Source organism: Ambystoma mexicanum, chromosome 2q (assembly GCF_040938575.1).
Source record: "Ambystoma mexicanum isolate Mex_15411 chromosome 2q, UKY_AmexF1_1, whole genome shotgun sequence".
Taxonomy (NCBI): domain Eukaryota; kingdom Metazoa; phylum Chordata; class Amphibia; order Caudata; family Ambystomatidae; genus Ambystoma; species Ambystoma mexicanum.
Window position 1 is genome coordinate 624,822,027 of NC_090924.1, and position 17,572 is coordinate 624,839,598.

The 17,572-nt window shown below is 47.1% G+C and overlaps 1 protein-coding gene across 1 annotated transcript in view; it reads left to right on the forward strand.

The window, feature by feature from the left end:
• Window positions 1-17,572, forward strand: part of TXNDC11 (thioredoxin domain containing 11) — a 1,034,390-nt gene that overhangs the window by 932,260 nt on the left and 84,558 nt on the right. The window contains exon 10 of the mRNA XM_069647793.1: window positions 4,626-4,735. Coding sequence (XP_069503894.1) covers window positions 4,626-4,735 — 110 coding nt within the window. The remainder of the gene's footprint in view (window positions 1-4,625; window positions 4,736-17,572) is intronic.

Below are 17,572 nucleotides of genomic sequence, written 5' to 3' on the forward strand. Positions count from 1 at the left end.
TTACTTACGTGCTTCCAGGCGCTTCTATTCCTCACGCGGGTTCGATCCTCAACTCTCATCAGCCCGCCATCCGCCATCGCCGGAACCCTGCAAAACAAGGGATATCATTACAAAAGACTTTTAAGACATTTGAAGTGCCCAGAATTTACCGTTCGTGCAGTTAACGACGGACAGCAGTCCTCTGAGGTCAAGAGGCCTGCACCCTTATCCAGTGAAGAAACTGGTTACGGCACCCTGCCCCGAGGCAGATGGAGAGCCCGGCGTTCACTTACCTAAGGTGAGGGCGTTAACCTTTGGGGTTCTACAGGAGAAGAGAAAGGGAAGAGGAGAGAGGCACCCAATAACCCCAGTTCATTAATCCCATATTTTCTATCTGCAGACATCTTACTCTTCGAGTCAGACATACAGTGCACAGAGGTCCAGCCCAAAGAGCCAACCGTGTGTTACACATCACCTTTGAAGATACGGCATTCACCCAGTCAAGACCGGCGCCTCTGCGGGAATCAGGTGAGCGTTACAGGAGGCTAGGATTGGCCAAGCAGTGCTAGGCAACTTGTTTGCTTGAAGGTGAGCCTGTTCCGGACGTACGAGTAATTGCTTCTGTTGAGCCTTGCCGCCTCCCGTGGTTGTGTAATGTTGTACTGCTATGTATTCTTTATTCATGAGCATGTGAATCCATGCCAGACCCCATGCTAGAAAAGGAACAAGTTACTTACCTGTATCTGTTGTTCTCCAGCATGGGTCCGGCATGGAATCATATGCGTACCCTCCCTCCTGCCCCTCTGCAGCTCTTCTTGGTCATACTGCCACTTTACGTGCTACCAAATCTGAAGATGGCTGCCAGAGGAGGGGTTTAGGTAGAGTCATTGGCTGGGGGCAGTATGACCCAGAGCTCAGTGATTGGTTTATAGGAGAAAGACGGTTTGTATGTGAAAGTGAAACTGTTTTTCTTTTACCTAGGATTCCCAGCCTGCTGACAGGGAATATTCATGCGCATGTGAATCCATGCTGGAGAACAGTTACAGGTAAATAACTTGTTCCGTGCTTAGCGTAACCTGGCCGTGTGGGCTAGAGCTCTACCCGGTCCAAGTACCTCCAGTGACTGGCAGCAGGGCTCTACCGCAGTCAGTCCACTATACTAGAATCTGTGATTCCCTAACTGACTGGTGACAATAGATATCCTCCTATCCAATCAAGTGATCTAGAACTGAGGGAGGGCTGGTTCTAAAGAATATTATTGTAGACAACAGCCTCAGGGGCCAACAGCAAAGAAGCACAAGGGGACACCAGTTTTTCCTGAAATATTAACTCATCACTGTTGAAAGCTGTATTTTTTTTTTTTTTTAAATAATGCCTTCTCTGAATCACTTTCAGGGACACCCAATTTTTGATTAAAGGGCGCAGTGAGATGACATTTTTGCCAAGGATTACACACTTTGAATAAGCAGTGAAGCCGAGATTCTAAGGGCCTCATTACACGGATCGCTATTAGCGCCATGGTTCATGCCGGTAAAATACCGGCACCCCATTCCAAGGTTGGCGGGGCGGTAATTCCTCCTTCCACCATTACCCTTCCCCATTCCCATTTTTGCCCCATAGGGCTCAATCGGAATGGGGAAGGCGCTAATTACGGTACCGCAAATTGCGGTACCGTAATAAGCTCCCTGGGTCCCTTTGCGGGTTGGTTTTTAACGCCTGCAAAAAGCAGGCGTTAAATCCTCCAACCCGCAAAGGGACCTCGTAGTAAGGCGGTAAGGATTTACCGGTACTTTACCGGTACCGGTAAATCCTTACTGCCATCCGTGTAATGAGGCCCTAACTCTTTGTAATTTAGGCAATTTGTCATGTACCTTACGACCTCTAGTTGGTACAAATATATACATGTTTTGCTTTTGAAAACTATAATAATACTGTCTTGGAGTTTACTTGTAAAGTGCCCAAATCTCATAGTAAAGTTTAAGGTGTAAAATAAGCTGTGTCGCATAGCAATTTGCTATGCAATTCTGTAAATATGCTAATTAAATTGACACCTGTGTAGCAAAGCTAGCTATTTAAGATACCTTGTTCAATGAAAGCATAGCACCTCCTGCATTCCTCTTGCCCTCAGGGCTCTCTCCAACCTCTTTTCACTGCAGGTTCAAAGAGGCTAATGTAGAACGAGTACAACAATAATCATTAGCTCTACTCTTAAATGCCAAAGGCCTGTATGGCTGTGCTAGGCAGGATTTTCAAAAAATTGCATACCAGAAGTAATTGTCTTGTTAATTTTATTTAGCCAACTATATCCTATCTGGTAAAGATCAGTATGTGTTAACTATGTTTTTAAAAGAGTCATACAATTCCATTCCTTAAAAATGTATGTTTTTACATAATTCATAAACTTTACCGTAAAGCATGGAGACAATGCTACTGTAAAACACTGCATTGTCTCCATGCTTTACGGTAAAGTTTAGGTTATTGTATCTAAATCTCATAGTGTCAACTATTTATTTTTTTTGTTGGGGAAGATGTATCATATTGACAAGTGAACACTTGAAAATGTACATGATTACACAGCCAAATGCTTTTGATGGCAAAGCTAGTTCTGTAAGCGGCTGGTTGCATCATCTGTGAAACTGGTGCTCAATCCATGAGCTGATCACATTCCTTGACATTCTATGTTATCACCCTGTTGCTTTGTACCAGCTGCCATGAAAGTGAGATGGCCGCAAACTACAATATAACACCTGGTTTGCCCAGTTTTCTGTGTGCTATGCCATCCACTCTTTCTTTCTTTCCTCTAACATAATCACTACACAAAGCTAACTAGATGTTTATGCAAAAGTAGTGATCAATAGTTCCATCCACTCTATACAGCTACATATCTACTGCAATACCACACACTAGTTAGCCTGCAGAGCTTGCTTTGCTTTATGATTGTATTATGTTGGCTCATGCAGGAGAGAGCTGGCCCAACTGTTTTCTGATTATTTTTATCATATCTATTCGTGTACATTCATGCAGCTAATGTTTTGCATTTTAGAGACACTCATCCAGGCGTCGCAAAGTCTTTACGCTTGCTTCTGTAGTTGAGAAGGTTTTATGAAGGGCGAGTAGCATTTGCAGGGGATGTTTGAAACTTTTATTTAACATTTGCTTTGCTTGCAGAAAATGTCAAAGGCTTCACTATGCATGGCTGTGCTCTGGGTGGCTGCAGTGGGCCAAACATAAAGTAGTTTGTGGTGACATGCACCATTTTACAGAAAGCACATTTAAATGTTTTATCCTCCGTTGCTATGTGTGAATTTCCCTTAGGTTGAGCAGGTAAACTAAGTTACTCGACCTGCAAGTCTAGCAGAATTGTAAAGAATTTGCAAGGTCTGACTCCTATACCTTATGTATTACTTCACCAGTATACAAAACTGCTGTTTTGTTTCTCATTGTATGTCTTGGGTACAAATAACCTTTGGTGACATTGAAAATATTAGTAGAATGTTGCTAATCAAATGGGTTTGTTTGCTAATCAAGAACATTTTAATTGGCAAACTCTGCTAACCAATTTTTGAAAACGAATGTATGCCTTGGTAAAGTAACCTGACAGTTTATAAAGCAGTTATTTTCCACAGCTTGAATGAAAGACTACTGGTCCCAAAATGCAAGGAAATGCGAGCCTGAGAAATCAACTCGGGTTTACACCATTGTAGAATTGTGACAGGACTGCCTTCTCTAGCATTGCTGCAAGGACCTTCCTAAATTGATAGTGTGAGCATTGCTGTGTACAAGTAGGTAACTGTCTCCTGTTGGTCCATCTACTAGAAATGGACTAACCCCCCCTGCCCTCCACCGTGCAGTAACAACTGGTTCCTAGAGTAGAAATAGCGAGTTATCTTCCCGTTCAACGCTAATCAACCTGTATGCGCTTGTGATGATTGTGGCTGTCGGCTAGCTGAAGATCGAATTCCCATGCTTCAGGGGGCTGAGGCTTATCCCCAAGGACCCTTTGCCACCACTTTACACCTCTTGGTTCCACAATTGATGTCCCAGACACCTCCCGGGGCTTCACGCATTGCAGGGAACGTATTGCACAGCTGAGCCCTCTATTTGCGGTTACTGTGGGCTCCTTACAACGCACACCTTTCCATTAATACTCAGTCATGAGTAGGACAAGGCTTCACTGGGCAGCACAGCTCCCCTTACTCACACATCGCACTCTTAATTTGCTCTTTCCCCAGATCAGCACCTCACATTGACCCTCATGCTCTGTTGCCTGCTATCTCGTGCAGGCTAGAGCATGCTGCATAGCCACACATACTAGGTTATAGCCCCCACCAACCTGGACCAAGGTCTATTCCTGACCAATGTCACTACTGTTCTGCTCCTCAGACCCCTTCACATCACAGCCTTAACCCCAGAATCTGAAAATGCAGGCATGCTGCCTTCTGGTAGGGTATCAGATCATGCTGCACTGCCAGAGCGGCTGCCTGTTAACACTCCCCGAACCCAATGCCAAGCACATGATACTATTTCTATTTTACTTCCTCTTTTCATGTGCTAGGCTAAAATGCTGGATTGGTTTGGAAATGTTTGGCCTGTCATGGACTGGTGGTGACATTAACGGTAGCCTTTTTCTTTGTCTTTTCTTTAAGGATGTGGTACTCATTTATTACGCACCTTGGTGTGGATTCTGTGCTGCACTCAATCATATATTTATCCGGCTTGCCCGTCTTCTGCCAGAAAATGATTTTACTGTGGCAAGGTGAGTGTTACAGTTCACTTAAGAACAGAGTTGTTTCAAGTCTGGCTACAGGTTAAACAAAAAAGCGGAAACTCAAAATGATGCTGCAACGGAAGGTCCTACAAATCTTATATTAAGCAGGACCTTGTTATTTTTATGCTTGAATGAGTGAGCATTATAAATCCATAACAATGTTTTGCCAATACAAAAGAAATCCTTGTAACCCGAATAAAATTATTATGAAAGATTGCTTGTTGTTGCATTTCCAAAGTGTACCCATTTTATTGATTTCCTTGCCACCCTTAAAATATATGCAGACTCATCATTTTCAGTTACTGCCAAGTGCATGATGCTTATATTGTATTTGGGAATACATAATGTATTATGAAGCAATAAGTCATGGCTACCTGGAAGTACACCGGGGCCCACTTGATTTGCCTTAATGGTTTGTGTTCATCTATTGGTGGCTGGTGAATTTTTTAAGTGGAGGGGTGTAAATTTTTCCCCTAAATATGCCCTACCGATGTAGCAAGGGAGGCCAGACCTATCAAGGAGGGACAGGCGGGTTATCCCCTCGAACATTTTTTAAATAATGGGTTCAAATGGTGCATTTTCCAGCCAAAACGGTTTGCAATTGGTTTTATAGGATGCCTCCTGTAAAATGGCAAGTTTAGTGTCCTCATTTTTTTGTCTGTTTTTGCTATTTCCTTTGATCAAGTTTTGTGGTCTGGAGCCACATTGTTTCTTGCCAACAGCAGTGAAGTTTCAGCCCATTCTATTGCCTCCGGAGTTCCAATCTTTCATTGAGGCCTTCAAGATGACAGACACAAAGAAGAAAAGCCTATTTAGGGCCTGCTTGACGTGTAACCTGAAGAACGTTTACACCGATCTTCATGAAAAGTGTCTTTACTGCCTGTACCTGGACCATGACTTGAACAACTGTACCACTGTACCATCTGGCAGTCGATCTCATCCAAGACCCCAAAAGGCTGCCACTGCAAGTTAGTGGCTTGGTTGGATGAAGGTGCCGGGGCCTATGACTCGGCCTTTGTAGTTATGCCTCTGCCAGGTACAGCAGACCCCTAGAGCGCACTCAGCTCTTACCAGGGATGTGCCCTCCGAGACTCCACAGACCCATATGTCGCCCGGCTCAAGGTATGTGTCAATGGATATACTATCATTCTACACACTTGTGTCTGTTCAGAGGAGAGTTGCCTAGCATTTTAGTGCCGGACTGCCTTTGTCGGTCGGACCAGATTGATATGCATATGGCTATTTCGAAGGGATTGTTACGCTCACCTGGCTCCCACAGGGGTGTCGGTCGGATCCGGACGGCTGCGGTCTCCACCAACGTGATGCGTAGTGCAGAGATGACTGACTGGACTGGCCCTCCTAATCTTGTCTGCTTGACCCGTAGAAGCATTCTCCTGCTATGGAGAGATGGATTTAGCCACCCGTGGATTCAAGTGATGGCACCCCCCACAGTCCGCCCAACTAATCACCTCCGAAGTGCCCTCTCAGCAATCTTCCCTTATATTCTTGAAAGATGAGCTCTCCATCCTGCATGGATTGCAGGGGCGCGTTGATGCCAGTTACTTCACTGGTTTGAAGGTGTGGGAGCGTTCCGGAGAGTATTGACTCTGAGTTTCCTGGCAAGGTGCAGTAAGTATCAAGTTCATAAAGTTCAATATGTCCGATGTTTCACTCTTGTCCCTCCTTCCTTCCTTGTCTTGCAGCTGAGATCGTGAGAAGATGCTCTTGTGGCAGCTGGTGGCGCTCAGGTAAGAGTCTGTATTACCTGACGCTGTCCGGTAAATGTTGCACGTGTTTAACATGTTGTTTTCTCTCTTTGCAGGTGCGGCACATGAAGATGTGGAGAGTTATAGAATAATGCCTCCGGTGGTAAATCAGGTAAGTCTACGGTGATAAGAGTTATGTTTGTTGGTTTCCTCGGCTCACCTTGTTGTTTTCTTTTGTCCCCCAGGTGCCGGAGTTCGGCGAAGAAATGATGGAGGCAGCGCCGAATCGAAAGATGCTGTGAGTAATGGTGAGTATGGCGCGGTGCTGCAGCTGGAGATGCGATGCGTACTTAAATGATGTTCTTTCCAGGTCCGGAGGCGAGATGGATCCGGAATCAGGTGAGGAATTCAAAAATAGTTAGTTTTCTAACCTTGTCCTTTTCTTTCCTCTTTGTTTTAGGAGCTCCAGATTCGAGGCGGGCGTGGCAGAAGACTGGATGCAGACTGCAGGCACGGTGAGCGTTACGCTGCTGGATGCAGAATAACGCGAAGCGTGTGCTGTTGTTCGGGCATGGTTTAAATAGCCTCCAAAGTAGTCCCAGGTAAGAAGTTCCCTAGAACCACACCTGAATAAAAAATAGTCCCTGTAATAAAATAGTCCCATCCAGGCCTCACGTTGGCTTGGACTCACTAGCAGCATGGTCTGCATCAGGTAAGTAAAGTCTATGAGCCTGGCGCCTACGGCGCCAGGACTGATTTCTATGATGAGCCTGGCACCTAAGGCACCAGGACTGAACCCAAACAGCCCCCAACTGGGGCTGTTGGGGTTTTAATAAGTATCTGGATGTCTGCTCCTGGAGCTTATGGGCTTGGTCCTGATGCCCGGGGGTAGGCATCATGACAATTGTGTCCTCCGACGTATTCCTTATCTTTGATAGATCTCCAGCTTGCTGGCCTCGGAAGATCTTTTCAGTAGAGGGTGCTGCGCGTCGACGTCCTTCGAGCCGATGTCCCTCGACAGCCTCCGTATCGGCGCTGACGTCATCACGCGTATAAATAAACTCGCGCAGCGTCTGTTGCTCAGTTCCGTTTTTCGGCACTTCGTGGTGCCTCGGAATATCGTTGCTCAGTTCTTCAGTCAAATACACTTCATTATTCCTCGAATACCGACTCGTACTCGATGGCTTCCTCATCCGAACCGACGACTCCACGGTCCGTCTTCAAAAAATGTCGAGACTGTGGAAAGAAAATGTCATTGACTGATCCTCACAGCATCTGTTTGTGGTGCCTGGGAGTCGAGCAGCATTGTTCGGAGTGCGAGAACTGCATGTCCATGACGGCGAAAGCCTTGAAGGAGCGTAAGGGGAAGTTCGAGAGAGGTAAGGCAGTTAAAACTTCTTCGAAAGTTTCCTCGGCGGAGTTGAGACATTCGTCTCCTCGCCATCACAAAAGACATTCTCGTTCTCGGTCTCAAAGCAGCTCCCATCACTCTTTGAGATCTAAGCATTCAAAAAAGAGACGTCAAAGATCCCCTTCCTCATCGTCTTCTTCCGTTTCCCCGAAAAGGGTCTCATACCCCACAAAAAATAGCTCTCAGGCTGAGTGGGAGGAATTCAGGAAAATGATGCTTAGCGTCTTCGAGAAAGCGGCCTCGACCCCCTCTAAGACTGCTGAGGGTGATACCCTGGGTGAAAGACCCGAAAAATCAAACGCCGCGAGTCGCAGCACCCGGCGAAAGAAGCTACTCTAGAGCGTCACAAGCCCTCGAGTAAAGGCAATGTCGCATCTTTGACGCCATCGTCGTAAATCCCTTTGACGCATAGATCGGCGTCTTCGACACCATTATCGAAGGGTTCTTCGACGCACAGGTCAGTCGATTCGACGGCGTCTTTGACGCCGAGAAAGGACAAGCCCACGGCCACCCCACAGCCAGTGGCCATACCCAGAGCCTCGATCACGAGAATGTCGTCGACAACCTCGAGTAGAATTCCGATACTCTCGAGTTCCTCGAGGCCTCTACCAACTTTCTCGATGCCTTTTTCGATGGCTTCGAAGCCTTTACCGTCCGCGTCGACGACGTTTTCTCAGCCAATTATGACGAATTTGGCCCCTTCTGCTCTGGAAATGGGATTTATACCATTTCCAAGATCTGATCATTCCAGAGCCTTAGCATCTATTTATGAAGAAGGGGAGAATTCGGATCAGGAGAGACCTTTTGAGTTGCAGGGATCTGCAACTCCTGTACCAGAGGAATTTACCTCTGAGGAAAGTAGGTTTAAGGACCTCCAAGAATCCTTACATGAAGCAAGTGGGTTGGACACTTCCCCAGAAGTGGAATTTGCCAAACCAGACCCAGGGGAACATGCCGAAACCCCTTATAGAACCTTGATGGCAAGGATAATAGAGTTGATGGGGTGGTCTACACCCTCACCTGCTTTTCAGCAAGGCGACCTCACAGACATTTTGGTTAAAGGTCTACAGGAGGATCCTGTGGTGCCATTTCATGCGGCATTACAAAGGAAAATATTGGCAAATTGGGAAACCCCTGAGGTTATCCCGGCAGTTTAAAAAAATTATCAGCCAAGTATAGGGTGTCTACTGCTGACCCTGAATATTTATCCAGACACCCAACTCCGGAGAGTCTGGTTGTGCAGGCAGCAACTTCATCAGATAGTAAATCGGCTTACCCTACTGTTCCACAGGACAGGGATGACAAGAGATATGACTCTATTGCCAAAAAAGTATTTTCTGCATGTAGCATGGCGTTGAAATCCATCAATGCTACTTGTACGCTCGCAAGGTTCAGCCACACACTTTGGGAGTGTGCTTCATCAGCGGCTGACTGCCTCCCAGAGGGAGAGGAAAGGGAGCGTTTCTAAACATCATTAAGGATGGTAAAGACGCAATGTGCGAATCCCTTCAAACTAGCATCGATTCTGCTGACGGCATCAGCAGGGCCATGGCGGCAAGTACAACAACCAGGAGATTTGCTTGGTTGCGGAAGTCTGGTTTTGCTCCAGATGTGCAAAGCAGACTCTTGAATATGCCCTTTGATGGCTCTTCCTTGTTTGGTAAGAAGGCGGATGACAGTTTAGAAAAGCTTCAAACATCAAAGTCCCTGGGAGCTGCAATCCGTCAGACACCATATCGCCCCTCAGGGACCTCTTGGAGAGGTAAGTCCTTTCGCTTCTATTCCGCATTTGGAAGAGGCAGAGGACAGCCGGTTCAAGGGGGTCCGAAAAAATTCACCCGAGGTGGACGGGTTAAAAATACAAAAGCCGCAGCAGCAGCAGGTGCCTCTTTACCCTCGGCATCTGCATCAGCCGCCTCCAAACCTCTTTGAGCACTCTCCTCACAACACACCAGTAGGGGGCAGGTTAACTCAACATCTGACGGAACGTCAGATGCTTGGGCATTGGAGACAGTTGCCCAAGGTTACTGCCTGCCTTTTCTATGCATCCCTCAGAGTCATCCACCGGGGAACAGCTCTCTGAAAGTTCCAGATCCGCTCCTCTTGCAGGAAATTGTAGACCTGCTAGAGAAAGGTGCCATAGAACCGGTACCTGTAGCGGAGAGGAACAAGGGTTGGTACTCCCCCCCCCCCCCCCCCCCCCTACTTTCTCATACCGAAGAAAGATGGAGGACTGAGACCTATCTTGGACTTATGAGAATTGAACAAGTTCCTCAGGACGGACAAGTTCAAGATGGTAACTCTCTCTCAGATCCTTCAGGCCCTCCAGCTCCAGGACTGGCTGGTATCTCTGGACCTCCAGGATGCTTATTTTCATGTGCCAATCCATCTCAAACACAGGAAATACCTGAGGTTTGCAGTTGGCGGCTCTCATTATCAATTTCGAGTTCTGCCATTTGGGCTGACCTCCGCCCCGAGGGTCTTCACCAAGCTAATGTCGGTAGTGGCTGCAAGTCTAAGGAGGGAAGGGATTCACGTCTACCCCTACCTGGACGATTGGCTGATCAGAGCTGTGTCTCCGGAACAAGCTCAGATTCAGCTAGATTATGTCTGCCACTTGCTTCACAAACTGAGCTTCTCCCTCAATTTAAAGAAGTCACAGATGATACCATAACAGAGACTCCAGTTCATTGGAGCGGTCCTGGACACTTCCCTGGGAAAAGCCTCGCCACCAGAGGTGAGGGCTCAAGATATTCTGCAGATGGTCACCAAGTTTCAAAATGCCCAACGTCTCCCAGCCTTTGACTTTTTGAGGTTGCTAGGCCTCATGGCATTCTGCATCTTCCTTGTGCCAGAGGCTCGCCTGAGAATGAGATCTCTTCAGTTGGCACTGAGAACTCAGTGGTCGCAATTCTCAGGGAGAATGACAGACCTCCTTCAGGTTCCGGACAAGATGGCTCGAGACCTTCAGTGGTGGGCCTGCCAGAAAAACATCTTGAAGGGAGAACTGTTTTGGCAACCATGGCCAGAGATAACAGTAGTCACAGATGCCTCACTCACGGGGTGGGGAGCCCATACCAACGAGTTGACCATCAGCAGTCGTTGGTCTCCATCGGAGTCCAGACTACATATCAACCTATTAGAGCTGAGAGCAATCAGACTAGCACTGAAGGCTTTCCTGCCATCTGTACAGGGGAAAAATGTCCTGATAATGATGGACAACACAGTGGCCATGCACTACCTCAACAAAAGAGGAGGCGTAGGATCACTGCCACTGTGCAGAGAGGCAATGCAGCTCTGGTTTTGGGCAATTCAAGAAGGAATCTCTCTATCGGCAGTTCACCTAGCCGGAGAGAAGAACTTGACGGCGGATACTCTGAGCAGGTAGGGCACAGTCTCCCACGAGTGGGAACTAGCTCAGGAAGTCCTTCAGGAGGTCTTCGCCCTTTGGGGAACCCCTAAAGTGGATCTGTTCGCCACCAGTACCAACAGGAAGTGCAATCTGTTTTGTTCAAGGAAATTTCCCCCGAGAGGAGCTCTAGGGGATGCGTTTGTAGTGGACTGGGAGTTTCCACTGCTGTACGCGTTTCCACCAGTCCCTGTCATTCCTCAAATGATCAGGAGATTGAGAAGATTCCGGAGGACCATGATCCTAATTGCCCCAGACTGGGCCAGGAGAACGTGGTACCCGGACCTTCTGGACATGTCCATCTACCCTCCAATTCGTCTTCCACTCAAGGAGAATCTTCTCTCACAGAAGGGAGGTCAGGTTCTCCATCCAGAGATCAGAACCCTCAACCTTCACGTCTGGCTTCTGAAAGGTTGAGATACAAGGATTGGGACCTCCCTGTTGACGTCATGGAGGTGTTGCTTTCGGCCAGAAGGCCAGCAACAAAGTCTTTATACCGCTGCCGTTGGAACAAATTTTGCAGCTGGTGTAGAGAAGAGAATATCGACCCCTTTTCATGTGGTACACCAACGGTGTTATCCTTTCTACTCTACTTGGCAAATTCAGGCCTTCAAGTTGGCACTATCAAGGGCTACCTCGCAGCGCTATCAATCTTCAAGCGCACTGCAGAGGAGCCATCGTATTTCAAATTACCCTTAGTAATACAATTTCTAAAGGGATTAACTAATGTCTACCCTCCAAGACCTTTCCAGGTTCCTTTATGGGACTTAAATTTAGTTTTAAATTTCCTGATGGGTACTCCTTTCGAACCACTCCACTCTTGTTCGCTAAGATTTCTCACCCTTGAAACTGTCTAGTTAGTGGCATTAACATCTGCTAGAAGGGTGAGCGAATTACAAGCTCTATCTTGTTAACCCCCTCATACAATTTTTCATAAAGACAAAGTTGTCCTACAGGTGAAGCCTAATTTCCTCCCAAAGGTGGTTTCTGAATTCCACATCACTCAGAAAATTACCTTAGCTTCATTCTATCCTCCTCCCCAACGGGGGAAAGGGGAAAAAAGGCTACATAGGCTGGACCCAAGGCGGGCTTTAAGCTTTGACATCGGCAGACTTGCTAGGATTAGGCAAGCAGACCAACTGTTCGTAGGTTACTCAGGGCACAAATTGGGACTACCGATAACAAAACAGACCATTTCCCGATGGATTATTTTGGCCATTCTGTAATGTTACAAACTAGCAGGGAAAGATCCTCCTCAAAATCATAGGGCTCATTCAACCAGGGGTATCGCAGCCTCTTCGGCCCTCCAAGGAGGGGTTCCGGTTCGAGACATATGTGCGGCTGCCACATGGTCGTCCGCACATACATTCACAAGATTTTACAACCTGGATTCCTCCTCTAGTCAACAGACTAGGTCTGGCAAAGCCATATTACATTCTGTCATTCCTAAAGGGAAACATGGCGTTTTTACTCCCACCTCCAATTACACACCACTGCTATGGGAGTCTATCAAAGATGAGGAATACGTCAGAGGACACAATCCCTTTGAAGAACAAGTTACTTCTTACCCGGTAACGTTCTTTCGATGGGATGTTCCTCCGACGTATTCCTTATCGCCCCTCCCATCCATCCCCGCAGTAATACTTCCCTTGTGGTTGCAGCTTAAGCTCCTTCAAGGTCAATAACCAATTTATGTAAAACAACTGTTAACGTCAAAACGGAACTGAGCAACGGACGCTGCGCGAGTCTATTTATACGCCTGATGACTTTGGCGCCGATACAGAGGCTGTCGAGGGACATCGGCTCGAGGGACGTCGACGCGCAGCGCACTCTACTGAAAAAAATTTCTGAGGCCAGCAAGCTGGAGATGATCTATCAAAGATAAGGAATACGTCAGAGGAACATCCCATCGAAAGAACGTTACCAGGTAAGAAGTAACTTGTTCTTCTCCTCTGTGAAGGGTTCAGTGAGCTAAAACGTGGTTGTAGACCCTCCTGAGTGGAGGAAATTCCATAGAACAGGGTATTTGACCCAAGTTTGTTCTCAGTAAAGGGGCGATCACAATCCTTTGTAATTTTGTAAAACTTGGGGTTCACCCAAGTAACCAAGGGTAATCCAGACGTGGACCCCTTGCTCACTGTGCCTTAGAATGGCTCAGCTTCACCTCACTGAAGAGGTCCAACCAGGCCAAAACACGTCTTGGGTTGCTGATGGTACTCTTTTTCAGGAGAGAGTTAGTTGCCTAGCATTTCAGTGCTGGACTGCCTTTGTGGGTGGGACCAGAATGATATGCAAATGGTCATTTCTCCTCAGTGACGGGTCCAGTGAGTTAAAACGTGGTTGTCGACCTTCCTGGTTTGAAGAAATTCCATAGAACAGGGTATTTGACCCATGTTTGTTCTCGGTGGAGGGGCTCCCACAATCCTTCTTAATTGTATGTTTTCTTTAAACGTATTTCCTTTCGAAGTTTGTTAATTAAAGTAATTGTGAAAAAGTGTTGAATCACTCATTACACTTTGTTTTGTTGTAAAATTGTATAAAGGGAAGGTAATAAAGTATTGATAGGGCAGTGTCCCTTGAGAGTACATCTTGGTTGCGCATTGATCAAGGAGTCTTATTGCCAGGATTTTGTGTTGGATCCTGGTAGCCTAGGATCTTTCCCACTTGCACCAGAAGATCAGGAACTTGTATGGAATTAAAATAAAAGAAAAACTCTCAACAGGCTGTGCACCCGTACACTTCTGTTTGCATCATTCACCATGGCCACACCCTGGCGTTCATGGGAACATGCCCTTCCATTCCACCCCCACCAAAGGTGGAAAAACACCAATCCTTGCTTCTACAGGAAATACAGTCCCTCCTAAGAGAAGGCACAATAAAAGTAGTTCCATCCCACCTATGGAGTACCGCAGTGTACTTCCTGGCAAGGACAAAGTCAGGATGATGGAGACTCATTCTAGATCTCAACAAATTCCTCAAGTCTCAAATATTCTGCATGGTAATGTCACAACACATTCTGGACCAACTGGAAAAAGGAGACTTCCTTTCCTCTCTCGACCTAGAGTATGCATACTTTCACATCCCCATTCATTTAGGGGCAGAGGCGTTTACTTCGGTTTTAAGTCCAAGGAAGGCACTACCAATTCAAAGCACTGCCCTTTGGGCTAATGTTTACACCAAGAGTGTTCACAAAATGCTTAGCTCTGGTTCCCACCTCAGTCATTCAGGCGTCCACGTTTACGCATATCTAGACGACTGTCTGGTGCATGCTCCATCTCAGACACTTACGATGCAAAACACTGAAGAGACCATCCAAGTCATGCATGCATCCGGCTCAAAGCTCCCTATGCTTGGGCTTGCGTCACAACACTCATGTGTGTTGCCACGCATTCACAGGAGAGGGTCAAGATGATGCTCAACCAGGTCCAACAGCTGTCTGACCTCCAGGTCACATCTGTTTGCTCACTCAAGTCCCTCCTGGGAATTATGTCATCATGCATCCCATTGATTCCGCACTGCAGGCTCCAGATGAGACCACTTTCCTGGACGCCCGTTGGCAACAGATGTAGGGATCCTGGGACAAGTTTTGTCTTCCGCCATCCTTCTGACAAGCTCTCCAATGGTGGAGTTGCCTCAACCTCACTCGGGGAGCCCCCTTTTAGCCTTCAGGACATCAAGTGAATGACCACAGATGCATCCCTGGAGGGGTGGCGAGTCTACTCAGAATTTTACACCACAGGCCTGTGGCTACCCAAAGAAAAGGGTCTTCACAGTAATGTGCTGGAGTTAAAAGCAGTGTTCTGGGCCCTGAAGCCTTTCAAATCACAGCTACAGAACAAGGTGGTTTGCATCTTCATAGACAACACCACCACTGTGTTCTATATACACACACAGGGTGGTACCCGCTCTCCTGTTCTGTCTAAAGAGGTACAAGTGCTATGGAAATGGGCGCTGACACAGGGCATGTATCTGATTCCCTTCCACCTACCAGAGATCGACAATACAATAGCAGATTCGCTTTGCACAGAGCTCTGGTCCTGCCATGAGTAGCAACTTCACCAGACCCAAATTCTCTGTCTCTTCTCAGAGTGGGGGCACCCGGAGATCGATCTGTTCACCATAGTGACCAACAGGAAAAGCACCAAGTATGCAAGCCACTTTCAGCAAGAGGGGAGCCTAGGAGGCACGTTCTCATTCCAATGCGATGTACTATTCCTGTGTGCTTTGCCCCCAATCTCCCTGCTCCCTTGCGTTGTCAGTACACTCGACGGAGCAGCTGCAAGATGATGCTGGTGACCCCAACCTGGCCACGACAGATGTGGTACTTGGATGTACTTCACCTGTCAGTGACATCCTGCATCAGATTGCCCCCTCTACCTGACCTGCTGTTCGGAAACAGTAGATCAGTGCTGCATCACGACGCAGCATCTCTCCATTTGACGTCCTGTCCGCTTCAGCCCTAGAGTCCGGAGACATTCCGCTGCCTACTGAATGCAAAAGGAGTCTAGCCAGGGCAAGAGCGCATCCACACTGTCCTACTACAAGAGTAACTGGAAACGCTTTACCAACTCATGTGCAACTCAGCATCTGGATCCATTGCACATTCACACTGCGCAAGTCTTGCAATACCTTCTGTCTTCAGGAAAATCTGTCCTGTCGCACTTGCCCATCAGAGGGCTTTTGGCAGCCATTCCACACTATGCGCGTACCACAAGCCAGCCATCCCTCTGGTCTTACAGGTTGGTGAAGGAGTTCCTTAAGGGCCTGATTCACGTTTCTTCCTGCGGTTCGGGCACCAGCTCCAGTGTGGGAACCCAATGTTATCCTCTCAAAGCATGGTCCCTCCTTTTGGGACTCTTCACAGAGCCTCTTTGAAATTTCTCTCCTGGAAAACCGCATTCTTAGTTGCCATCACTTCAGGCAGGCGGGTCGGCGAGCTGCTCGCCCTCTCCTGCAAGCTTCCCTATCTCAGTTTTCACCAATTTCATGTGGTGTTACAGATTAATCCTTCATGTCAAAGGCCCCCTTGGTATTCTACCTGAATAAACCCTTAGTTATACCAGTGTCCTTTTGGCTCTCCTTAGTCACCTGCAGAGTGATACTTACATTCCCATAATGTTGCCCAAGCCTTCAAATTCGATGTGGCTCGCACCAAGGAGTTCTGAACATTATTGCAACTGTTTGTTGCCTTTGTACCTATCGCCAAGGGCAATGCCCTTTCAAAGTCTTCCATTGCTTTGGCTGTCAGCGTGTACTTCCCACTGCCATCGTCTGGCCAACAGGCCCCTTCCAGGAAGACCAAGAGCACATTCAACAAGATCTGTGGCATCTACTACAGCTTTCCTTTTGAGTGTTCCCCTGCTCGACATCTGCAGGGCGGCCATGTGGAGGTCGATCCACATCTTCACAAGGTTTTACTGCGTAGATAGGGATTCCTGGGAGGAGTCCCGAGTCGGCCAGACATGGTGTGCAACCTGTTCACATGAGATGAGTGTTCTAGAGGTGAGTTGGTTACTTCTGCTGTGCTATGCCCCCACCTGGTTTTTGGTTCTGTATATGTACTGCTGTATAATTTCATTCAAGAGCATGTGAATCTATGCAAGATCCAATGCTAGAGAAGGTATAAGTGACTTAACTTTAACTCCTGTTCTCCAGCATGGTATCTTTCATGGATTCACATACAACCCTCCCTCCTACCCCGCTCTGGCTCTTCTTAGCTCATACTGTCAAATTACGTGCACTGCCGAATCTGAAGATGGCCTCCAGGGGAGGTGCTAGGGAACCTAATTGGCTGTGGTCAGTATGGCCCAAAATGACTCTAATAGAGCACTAAAGTGACAAGTTTAAAGGGAAACTGCTTTAATGTTATAGAGGATTCCCAGCCTCATGATGGGGAATATTCAAGAGCACGTGAATCCATGAAAGGTACCAATGCTGGAGACCAGGAGTTGCAGGTAATTAATTTATGCCATACACATGCACCTGCACACAAGCGATCATGCACCCAAACTGCCTCGCTCAATCATGAACATGACGCCCACCATGACACTTAACTCACGCAGATATACACATTCATATATACATGAACACAAGAAGTTGCACACCCCCATACAGCTTCTCCCAATCACTGAATGATTGAGAGAAGCTGTATGGGTGTGTCTCTGCTTGTGTACATGTACATATGAATATGTTCATCTAACTGAGTAACTGTTCTGCTGGGCACCATGTGAAGGATTCATTCACACGGCGCACAGCAGAATACTTTAATCATGCATGTACACACATTCATATAGACCCAT